The following is a 12,886-nucleotide window of genomic DNA, read 5'->3' as shown; positions in this document are numbered from 1 at the left end:
GATATTGAGTCCAAATGTGATTTTATACAACAGTTCAGTAAATAAGAAGTTAATATTGTGTTAAATATTAAAGCCACAGCAGAACTGTTGTGCATCTCCGTGCAACAATTTCTGAATGAATCCTTGAATTGTGTGAACCAATGATTCAATAGCCTATTCATAAAGTGAACCGTTTACTTCATTCCTGAATGAATCAGCCGTTTGAACTGCTGGTAGTTTTAGTTTCTTCTTTAGAGTATCATTTCATTTATTTAAAAAAAAAAATACTACTACTTGCAAGTTGATTTAAATGAAACATTAACATATTTCTGGTCTTAATTTGCTTGATTCATTAGTCCACATTATTTTAAATAAAAGAAAGTTTGTCTTTTTAATCTTTTATCAAAATGTAATTAACTTGCATGGCCACTGAAACAACTTTTCTTTTCAGCTAGCATCAGCGAGGTCGCACAGACTCTGTTGGTTAATGCTAACCAATAGCCAAATAGCTATTTCATTGTTTTAGGCTGCTGTTATAGGGAATTTTATGAAACCTTCATGAGACACAATTTTACATTTACGCATTTGGCAGATTCTTTATCCAAAGTGTTAAACTTTAACTATAAACTTGTATTGCATTCAATGCATACATTTTAAAAGCTCTGAGAAGCGAACCCATGACCCATATTGTTACTAGCAGCATGCTCTACATTTTGAGCTACAGGAATGAATGAATGAATGCTTTTTTTCAAAAGGAAAGGCCACTATTGAGACGCTCTGCAAGGTGAACTTGACCTTCATCCTGCTCAGAAATCCCACTTTTCCCAATGCAAATCATTTTTAATGGATAAAATCACATGCTGTCCACAAAAGTTGCATTGAATGTGATTTGACCTGTTCTGTTTTTTTGGACAACGTCTGAATGGTTTTGGCACAATCTAAGCGTGGTTCTCTCCGAAAGCCTCTCGCCGTGATCAGAGCCGCATTCTGTGTGTCTTCAGCAGCCCGTGACGGCCAGCTCTCGCCAGCCTGCTGTTCCTGAGGCGTTCCCTTTGTGTTCACAAGCCTTTCTGCTCGTGCACATGCTCACACGCATGAGCTTGCCAGCGTTTTATGCTCGAAAAGATTGAAATCCCCTGGAGAGAGGCCAATGTCAATCGCCGCAATTATGGCACTCAACAAATGCCAAGCGTCTTTGTCCCTTTAGATTCGGCTGCAGGTGCTGAAAAGCGTGAAAAAAAATCACTTTTTTGAAGTGATCTGAAATCATTATCCAGAGCCTTTTGATAAAAACTCCTCGGAGTCCTGTCAGCGCCGCACTCATGTGAACCCGTCTCGCCTCCTTTTACTGCCTAATGACAGCTACAAATTCTCTCCGAATTGCATTTCCTAAACACAGACCCCCATAAACCCTCTCTGCGTTCGGTCTGCTCGTCTCCTGCTCTTCTCGTTTTGCCGCAGCACCTCACACTCGCTCACACACGCACAAGGCTCTTTGGGAAATCTCGAAAGGATCCGCGAAGGAAGTGCTGGCAGGGTGTGCTTGGATTAATTTAGTCTCGGCGTGTCCCGTGAGACTCAATCACAGGTCCCGGCGCTGCTTTGTTCTGCCTGTCATATTAACACCTGTGCCAGTCTGCAGTTCTCCAACAGGAAGTGTCTAAAAATCGCTCTGTTTCCCAGAGGTGAAGCCGCTTGTTATTTGCACTTGTGTAATTGACTTGCCGAAGGCTGTTTCTCTGTAACGAGACTTGAATAACACCTGCAAAAGATCGAAACGCTTGACAGCGTGATGATGATGAACATATTTTTTTGCACTCTTTAAATCAGTCCTTAAGTAGGAACTGAAATTCCTTAAATTAACATAGAAAGTATTTACTTTCTTAATGTGTTACTTGTCCTATTTTGCGTAATTCAACAGTGCACAGTATTAATGTATGTATGTACTTAATATATACATATATTATATTCATATACATTTAATATAAATGTATAGCAAATTTTTTAAACGTTTATTTAAAATATTAAAATTAAATGTGTATATATGTGTGTATATTTATATATATGAACATATATGCATGAACATATATAATATGAATATATAGCCTATTTACAATAACATTTATTTATTTTAAATATAAAAATTTAAATTATGTATGTATGTGTATATATATTAGTGCTGTCAAACGATTAATCGTGATTAATCACATCCAAAATAAGTTTTTGTTTGCATATGTGTGTGTACTGTGTATATTTATTATGTATATATAAATACACACACATACGGTATATATTTTGAAAATATATTCTATTTATTTGTCTATTTATATTCATATAATTTATATTTTAAATAAATATATTTAATACATAACATATTTTTCTGGAATATATACATGCATGTGTGTGTATTTATATATACATAATATACACAGCACATATATTATGTAAACAAAAACTTTTATTTTGGATGTGATTATTCATTTGACAGCACTAATATATATATATTTAATTACAAGAAATTACAAATAATGTGATATGTACGTTACAATACTATATATTTGGGCTGTCAGTTTAACGCATTAACTTAATTAATTAGTTATGAAAAAATAACGCAATTAAAATATTTTAACGCAGTTAACGCGCTGGCCCCTCCCCCAAACCTGTACGTCATCTTACATTCCATACAGTTGACTGTTGACAAATATGACGCAGGGCAACAACTTCATAAATGCAGTTATGCACTAAAATGCAAGATATTGAGTCCAAATGTGATTTTATACAACAGTTCAGTAAATAAGAAGTTAATATTGTGTTAAATATTAAAGCCACAGCAGAACTGTTGTGCATCTCCGTGCAACAATTTCTGAATGAATCCTTGAATTGTGTGAACCAATGATTCAATAGCCTATTCATAAAGTGAACCGTTTACTTCATTCCTGAATGAATCAGCCGTTTGAACTGCTGGTAGTTTTAGTTTCTTCTTTAGAGTATCATTTCATTTATTTAAAAAATAAAAATACTACTACTTGCAAGTTGATTTAAATGAAACATTAACATATTTCTGGTCTTAATTTGCTTGATTCATTAGTCCACATTATTTTAAATAAAAGAAAGTTTGTCTTTTTAATCTTTTATCAAAATGTAATTAACTTGCATGGCCACTGAAACAACTTTTCTTTTCAGCTAGCATCAGCGAGGTCGCACAGACTCTGTTGGTTAATGCTAACCAATAGCCAAATAGCTATTTCATTGTTTTAGGCTGCTGTTATAGGGAATTTTATGAAACCTTCATGAGACACAATTTTACATTTACGCATTTGGCAGATTCTTTATCCAAAGTGTTAAACTTTAACTATAAGTTAATTATGCTAAAACATCCTTGCAACATGCTAATCATAAAATAAACATGCTAACAATGTGCTTATCATACTAACACAGTAATTGTGCTAGAAACATGTAATTATCATGTTAGAAACATGCTAGCAAAATTTTAATCATGCTAGAAACATGTTAGCAACATGCTAATCATGATAAAAACATGCTAACAACACTAATTGTTAGAAACATCCTAGCAACGTGCTAATAATAAAACAAACATGCTAACAATGTGCTAATCATACTAACAACACAGAAATTGTGCTAGAAACATGCTAGCAACATGTTAGAAATATGTTGACAACGTTCTAATCATGCTAACAACACTGTAATTGTGCCAGAAACAAGGTAACATCATGCTAATCATGCTAGCAACATGCTAATCATGTTAACACAGTGCTATCATAATCTATGTAACCTTTCAAACTTGCTTCAGACTTTGAGGCTAGGCTTTTTCAAGCCAACCTTAAAGTTTGTTACCAAATTTGACTAATCTAGTTTATTATTAAGTGTCTAATGGTCATTTATACATTTCAGGATATGGTTCGTCGTGGAGAGATAATCGACGATGCGATGGACGATGAGTTTTATCTGCGGCGGTTGGACGCCGGACTCTTTTCCCAATGCAAATCATTTTTAATGGATAAAATCACATGCTGTCCACAAAAGTTGCATTGAATGTGATTTGACCTGTTCTGTTTTTTTGGACAACGTCTGAATGGTTTTGGCACAATCTAAGCGTGGTTCTCTCCGAAAGCCTCTCGCCGTGATCAGAGCCGCATTCTGTGTGTCTTCAGCAGCCCGTGACGGCCAGCTCTCGCCAGCCTGCTGTTCCTGAGGCGTTCCCTTTGTGTTCACAAGCCTTTCTGCTCGTGCACATGCTCACACGCATGAGCTTGCCAGCGTTTTATGCTCGAAAAGATTGAAATCCCCTGGAGAGAGGCCAATGTCAATCGCCGCAATTATGGCACTCAACAAATGCCAAGCGTCTTTGTCCCTTTAGATTCGGCTGCAGGTGCTGAAAAGCGTGAAAAAAAATCACTTTTTTGAAGTGATCTGAAATCATTATCCAGAGCCTTTTGAACATGCCATGGAGCTGCGGATCAATCACTGCATGTGGTTTTCTTGCTAATCAATATGCATGTATTAGGTTAGCTTGAGAAAGACAACAACCTACTGATCTACTATTTAAGCTGCTGCTTCTGAGACTAAATTTTAATGATATTATTATTTTATATTTAAATTAGGATTTTAATCATTTTAAAATGTATCTCCTCCTAGAACTCAGGACATACCTTCAGACTGGTCTGACTCGGGTTGCTGTATCTTTTCTAACTGATCGGACTTGCTATTTTCATTAAACGGACGAAAATTTCCATAGACTTTCATTGAGGGGGGTCAAAACTTTTGTACAAAAGACTTTTGCAAAGACTTATGTTTATGTTTAAGCTGTCTTATCACCAGCAAAGCTTAATGACTGTCCTATAGTACAACATGTTAAATCATACTAGGAACATGCTAATTCATGGTAGCAGCATGCAATAGCATGCTAGCAACATGTTAAAACTTGGTAGAAACATGTTAACAACATCCTAATCATGCTAACAACACTGTAATTGTTGTTAACATGCTAATCATGCTAAAAACACTAGCAGCGTGCTTATCATGATAGGAACATGCTAACAACGTGCTAATCATAACAACATGGTAATTGTGCTAGAAACATGCTAGAAACATAAGCATGATAAAAACATGCTAGAAACATGTAATTATCACTTTAGAAACATGTTAGCAACATGCTAATCATAATAAAAACATGCTAACAACAGTAATCGTGTTAGAAACATACTAGCAACATGTTAATTATGCTAAAACATCCTTGCAACATGCTAATCATAAAATAAACATGCTAACAATGTGCTTATCATGCTAACACAGTAATTGTGCTAGAAACATGTAATTATCATGTTAGAAACATGCTAGCAAAATGTTAATCATGCTAGAAACATGTTAGCAACATGCTAATCATGATAAAAACATGCTAACAACACTAATTGTTAGAAACATCCTAGCAACATGCTAATAATAAAACAAACATGCTAACAATGTGCTAATCATACTAACAACACAGAAATTGTGCTAGAAACATGCTAGCAACATGTTAGAAATATGTTGACAACGTTCTAATCATGCTAACAACACTGTAGAAACAAGGTAACATCACTAACATCATGCTAATCATGCTAGCAACATGCTAATCATGTTAACACAGTGCTATCATAATCTATGTAACCTATATATATATATACATAATAAATAAACACAGTACACATACATATATTATGTAAACAAAACGTTTATTTTGGATGTGATTAATCGTTTGACAGCACTATATATATATATATATATATATATATTACTAATAGCTAAATTGAATCAAACCAGTGTTATTTACACTGATGTTAGTGTAGTTTTAATATTTTAATAGTTTTTGTTTCTCTATTTGTTCTATTTTCTTATATTTTATTGTATTGTTTATTATAATATTTTTATATTTATGTTTATTATTCTATATTTATTTATTATAATACACAATTTTATTATATAATTTTTCTATTATTTGTCACTTATTTTAGTACATTAAATGAAATCAAACGAGAAATGTTGCCTTGGCAACTAGCTGGAATAAAAAGATTTTTATATTTTATTTTTAGTTTGGTTAACATCTGTATTATTTCAAGTAATGTTTATAATGGTCTTAAGTTTAGTTTCAGTTTAGTAGTAGTTAACTGTAATAATGCCGTTAATCTCAAATCACTCTTTTTCATTCATTACTGAATCCCTCTGAGTGTTATGTTGATCTGTCAGGACTTCTAAACCTTTAGCACTTGAATCTGCATGTTAGTAGATGTTGATGAGTTCACTAGTGGTTTTCTCAGTAGTTCAGTCTCAGGCTAAAGCGTATAAAGCAGCACTTCTCGTCAGGCATCAGGTGGATGGTGTTTAGCCGTTCATGAACACATGTCCGCAGGCCATCAGCACACACACCGCAGCGCTGAAGCAGATTCCCTGTTGCTAAAGCTAAAGGTTTGCTGTGCGCTGCTGTGTATTTCCCGCTTTATTTCCTCCCGCCCCTCCATTCTTTCTCTCTCTTTCTCGATACGAGTTGTTCGGCTTCGCCCACTCTTCAGCCCAGAGCACCTTGATTAAGTCTTGACAGCTTTCTATTTCTCTCTCTCTCTTTTGCGCTGACTTTCCTTCTTTTTTCCTCCACCGCTACTCTTTCATACTTCACCCAGTATTTCTCTTGGGAAGAACCCGACTCTCTTGATTTTATTTTTATGAAAGTTTAGTGAACAGTGTGCTGTCTGGAGGAACTTTCCAGCTGTCCTGTCCCGTATCTGTATGACGGGAGATGGGCGATCAAATATTGACAATAAATTTGTGAGGATTTTGTTGGCGACGTAAAATTGAGTATTACAGTGCATTGCTATTCAGCCATTAAGTTTCCTGACGTTTTTTTGTCTTGCATCTTGTAATTAAGTGTTAAGATAGAGATGCTTTAGTAAAATAAATTAGAGTTGGAAAGTTTGATTCATTTCCTTGAATCAGTGAATTGATATGGCTTTTCAGTATATAATAAAAAAATAATATATATGTAAACATATTTCATGTTTAACTGTTGTAAAAAATGTGTTTATGTATGTATGTATGTATGAATCAGTGAATTGATATGGCTTTTCAGTATATAATAAAAAAATATATATGTAAACATATTTCATGTTTAACTGTTGTAAAAAATGTGTTTGTGTATGTATGTATGTATGTATGTATGTGTATATATGACCCTGAACCACAAAACCAGTCGTTTCAGATTTATGTATAAATAATCTTTCCATTGATGTATGGTTTGTTAGGATAGGACAGTATCTGGTTGAGATACAACTATTTGAAAATCTGGAATCTGAGGGAGCATAAAAATCTAAATATTGAGAAAATCATCTTTAAAGTTGTTCAGATGAAGTTCTTAGCAATGCATATTACTAATCAAACATTAAGTTTTGATATATTTACGGTAGGACATTTACAGTGTATATATATATATATATATATATATATGTATGTGTGTGTGTGTATATATATATATATAATATATATATATATGTGTGTGTGTGTGTAAAAAATAAAATATAGAGCAAATATACATTTTAATTTTAATGAAGTTTTATAAATAATTTAATTTATATATAAATTTGATGTATTAACATGTAACATTACATTTATATATATATATATATACATTGTGTGTAAATTATTTCATTTACAAAAATTGTGTATTTATGTTTTCATACACAACACTGAATATTTACAAAAATGTTCTGCATAATATTCACAAAAATAGAAAAAAAACATTTTGCTATATGAAACCTATATTCACACATATGTATACATATATTATATAAATTTAAAATATTAATGTGTGTGTGTGTGTGTGTATATATATATATATATATATATATATATATCAATTAATAAACCATTTAGGCTTATAGTAACAATTTCTGATTGGTGGTTGTGTATTCTGTTTAAGCTAGCTTTTTTTCCCAAATCACTTAATGGTAAGCACACAACCCCTTTCTTTCTGCTCTTGTTAAATTCTGCACTTCCTCATTATTAATGATTCACCGGGGGAGGACGTTCCCACCTGAGCTCTGCTGTAGCTGGTGACAGAGATGAAAACAGCGGGCTGTAACTCTCGCTGCTCGTTTAGAGAGGCGGTCGAGGGTGTTCACAGACGGAAGCATTGCTCTTTAGAAGGTGCTGTTAATGTGAGCTAATGGTGTCTGGGATACTTATTTTTAGCCCTTTCAGACTGTCCATTCACCACAGATTCTCGAAGATGTTCGGATTTTACATGCAGCATATTTAAATTCAAACATATTAGAATTGGAAATGCATAATATTTGGTGATATTCGTCATATTTAGGCTGATTGTGATTGTGGTTATTCAATCTAATCACAATTGTTGTGCAGATTAAAGTTCAGTCACATTTTGCCATCCAAATGTGGCAAATTTAAGTGCTGAAAGCAATACCACCAACTGCACAATATTCTAATTATATTTAGAAAATTATATTATACCTAATTATATTATAAATAATTGATATTATTTTTATAAATTGTATTATAGATAATTTTCATAGCATTGAAGTGAATCATACAGGTCTATCTTTTTTATTATTCTATTACAATTCCAAGTAAAAAATTACTTCAAAACAATATAAAATAATTATTTGCAATTATCTGTATGATTGTTGTCAGCAAAAAATTCATGATCATTATATTGTATTTATTATATTATAAATAGTTACATAAATATGATTAATTTTCACAGCATTAAAGTAAATCATACAGGTCTATTTATATTTTATAATATTTATATTATATGTGATAGAAAAAGTAAAAAAAACTTATCAGACTTACACGAAGTAACACTATCAAAACAAAATTAAATTGTTAATCGCAATTATTTGTATGACAATTGTCAGCATAAAATTCATGATCGTAATATATGATGAATTAGTATATAAATTGTATTCATTTTCACAGCATTAGCAATTTTTGTGAAAATTAATCATCAGAACAAAATTCATGATATTATAATATATTTATTAAATTGTTATAAATAGTTACATAAATATTAAGTTTCACAGCATTATAGAAAATAATGATAGTCTATTTTTATTATATTATATATGATTTAAAAATCAAAAATGCATTTAAACTTACACTAAGTAACATGAATAAAACAGAATTAAATTGTTAATCGCAATTATTTGTATGACAATTAAACGTTAGCGCTAATCTCATGATCTATTTATCTTGCTTATATTTCGCTTTTTTAAATTTTCTATCCGATTAGGAAGCTCAATTTAAGCTAATTTTCAAAAATACTATGTAGTTTTCAGTCTTTACTACTGCACATTCAAATATTTAGATGATTTAGATTTTCTTCAGAACCTACTGAAAGTCTTAGTTGTGATTTGGCAGCTTTTATTGCGTCCCTCACACTAGTGGTCAAAGACTGGCCGGTCCTGCGGCGTGTGGAGGAGTGTGACGGGTCGGGGTGGTTCTCAGCTGCTGGAGGAGTGTGAAAGCGTCTCTGGGCAGCTGGTGTGGGCCGGATCCGTGCCCCGGCCGGGTGAGAAATTGAAATTTTCACCTGGCCTCTGTAGCAGCTGCGGTCGTGTCAGACGGGCGAGCGTGTGCCAGGCCCCTGCAAATGTGCTTATGCGGTATTAAACGCAATCACGGGAAAAATGAAAACAAATGTTACAGGAGGAATTGGACAGGTTGCGTTTGCTCTGCGGTTTAACTGTCATCGTGGTTTGGCTGATGGAAATGTTTCAGTGCACCGTAGGAAAACACTGTGATTGTTTTGGGTTGGACAGATGCCTAAAAAGTGTTCACGTCTTTCTATATCTCTGCCGTTCTCTCTGTCTGTCGTTCTGTCTATATGCCTACCTTTGTCGTTCTATCTGTCTGTCTGTTGTTCCGTCTGTGTCTATCTATCCATCCATCTGTCTATCATTCTGACTAGCTGTTGCCATTCTGTCTCTCGTTCTATCTGTCTGTCTGCCGTTCCGTCTGGGTCTATCTATCCATCCAGATCATTCTATCTATCTGTCTCTCTGTCTGTCATTCTATCTCATGTTCTGTCATTCTCTCTTTCTCTCTGTCTGTTGTTTTATCTGTCTGTCATTCTATCTATCTGTCTCTCGTTCTATCTGTCTGTCTGTCGTTCCGTCTGGGTCTATCTATCCATCCATATCATTCTATCTATCTGTCTCCCTGTCTGTTGTTTTATCTGTCTGTCTGTTCTGTCTCTCTATCTGTCTGTCATTCAATCTCTTTGTGTTGTTCCGTCTGTCATTCTATCTCTTGATCTGTCTGTCATTCTATCTTTATGTCTTTCATTCTATCTATCGGTCTGGTGTTCTGTCTTTGTGGTTCTATCTGTCTGTCATTCTATTTCTTGATCTATCTGTCATTCTGTCTCTGTCTATTGTTTTATCTGTCTGTCATTCTCTGTCATTTTATGTCTCTTCTCTCTGTCTGTCATTCTGTCTCTGTCTGTCATTATCTGTTTTGTCTTTGTGCATCTATCTGTATGTTTGTCTGTGGTTCTATCTGTCTGTCTTTAATATGTCTCTTGTTCTGTCAGTCTTTATCATTCTATTTGTCTGCCATTCTATCTATCTGTCTTCCTCTATCCATTACTCTCATCATTCGTTTCTATCTGTCTATCTATATATCTGTCTATCTATCTATCTATATATATATTGTTTGTTCTACCTCATTCACTTGATATTTCTGTTCTGTCTACTTTATCCTTCTATTGTTTTATCATTCTATCTGGAAAGTGTCTGTTAAATAAGGTTGACTAATAAAAGGCCATCATTTTTCAATGGAGAGAATAACTGGAAGTTTTACTTAAAGAAATCAGCTGTTGTGCATCCTGCATTTTTGATGAAATGAACAAACCAACTCATTAGTAAAAGCACTGCCTTGTTTTGTTGCATGCATATTAGCTAAAAGCATTTGTTGCATTATTTTTTTAAACACCTTTTGGTGTAAGATTTGAGCCAGAGAAGCAACATTTATAACGTCATTGTCAGGGTTTATTGGTCATTTTCTGTAGTTTAACCTAATGCCCGTTACCTAGATTAAAAAAATAGCTGCTGCTAAGCAAGAAATCACTGGTGAAAACGGGTTTCATTTGCTGAGTTTGGCGGCGACTGTGTTTTACTGCAGAAATTTGGAAATGAAAACGCCTACAGAAGCCTCGATGCGCTCCAAGGCCGCATTTGAGTCATACAGAGTGTCATTCTCTTACATGCGTGACCTTGAGCTGTGTGTACTGGTGTCAGTGGGAAGCGCCTCTGCAGTGGGCTGAAGTTTCCAGCATCTCCGAGCTCATAATGGATAATCCCCCTCAAATCATCCAGCATGCAGACTCCCCCAATCCTCCCTCTGTGTTATTTCAGCCGCTTTCTCCAGCCCTCGGGCTTGTTTCAATGTGCCACTTTGCTTTTTTCCCTTCTTAAAAAACCCATCCTATTGATTTATTTATTTATTTTTCATTGGGTTTGATCCTCTGGATAATCCCCCTCAAATCATCCAGCATGCAGACTCCCCCAATCCTCCCTCTGTGTTATTTCAGCCACTTTCTCTAGCCCTCGGGCTTGTTTCAATGTGCCACTTTGCTTTTTTCCCTTCTTAAAAAACCCATCCTATTGATTTATTTATTTATTTTTCATTGGGTTTGATCCTTTGGCCCAGGGCTTGAGCAGGGCTTAGAAACTAATCCGAGAGCATGTCTACCTTTACACGCATGCTGCTTGCTGTGCACACTTCCAAAAACACTGTTAAAGTCAGCATGAAATCAAAACGGACCCTATTTACTTTTTTAATGCACATTCCCGGTCTTATTGTGAACGATTTGTCAATGCTCATTTTCATTTTAAAGACAGGTTTTTCTATAGCTCATGCTGCGTTTAAGCCCTCCTGGGACATTCGTACTTACGAGTTGACAAGTCGTAATTACGACGTCTGGTGTGTTCAAGTCCGTTTAGTCGGCACAAGATGGCGGTGTACCTTCTTTTAATAAATTACAAGAAAATACAACCGGGTCTGTTAACTCTGCTTATAAAAAATGAAGAGCAAAGAATTCGCATCAGGTGTGTTTTGCGTTTTTTATATATTTCTTTTTAGACCAGGATCCCAGTATAACTGATTTTCAGCATCAACAAATGTTAAAATACAGAGATTTAAAAAAGCTGTTAGCTAAATGCAACATGCAACATGGCAAATCAAAAGATTTTTCACCTATAGGTGCAAAAATAATAGCATTTTTTTTACTTGGATTTCATTAACTAGCTGCGTAACAAGAACATGACCAATTTAAATTTATAGGACAAACTACCAATTTAAACAAAAATTTACCATCAACTACAGACGTTGCATCCATCGATTCCGCCATGTTTCTCATTGACACGCCCCCAACTCGGAAACTCTGGGCTTAAAGAAAATTGAGTTTCCCACTCGTAATAACGACTTTGTGGTGTTATGTGCGTTCAACTCGTGTGCGTTCAACTCGTAAATACGATCTATCCGACATGACTTGAATGCACCATCAAATTGTAGAGCATGTCGCCAGCAACAACAAGGTTATGGGTTCAATCCCAAGGGAATACAGGAATTGACAATATACTGTACTTTCAGTGCAATGTTTTTATCGCTTTTGATAAAAGCATCAGGCAAATGCATAAATGGTGTTATGTGAAACCGCTTTAATAAATAATCTTTAAAGGAATTGTTCACCAATAAATGGCAGTTCACTCATTTTGTTTTATTCAACCTCATTTAGTTGCAAACTAGTGTTATTTTAGTATTATTTCTGAACTATTACAGTTTTTGCTAAAATATATTTATATATATATATATATATATATATATATATATATATATA

The 12,886-nt window shown here is 34.3% G+C and overlaps 1 protein-coding gene across 1 annotated transcript in view; it reads left to right on the top strand.

The window, feature by feature from the left end:
- The window catches only part of ctnnbl1 (catenin, beta like 1), a 53,990-nt gene that overhangs the window by 37,860 nt on the left and 3,244 nt on the right, over nucleotides 1-12,886 (top strand). The window contains exon 14 of the mRNA XM_016257281.1: nucleotides 3,892-3,979. Coding sequence (XP_016112767.1) covers nucleotides 3,892-3,979 — 88 coding nt within the window. The remainder of the gene's footprint in view (nucleotides 1-3,891; nucleotides 3,980-12,886) is intronic.

Source organism: Sinocyclocheilus grahami, unplaced genomic scaffold, assembly GCF_001515645.1.
Source record: "Sinocyclocheilus grahami isolate Dianchi unplaced genomic scaffold, SAMN03320097.WGS_v1.1 scaffold1533.1, whole genome shotgun sequence".
Taxonomy (NCBI): Eukaryota; Metazoa; Chordata; class Actinopteri; order Cypriniformes; family Cyprinidae; genus Sinocyclocheilus; species Sinocyclocheilus grahami.
Note: the sequence above shows the minus strand (reverse complement) of the source record. Positions and strands in the feature narration are given on the sequence as shown.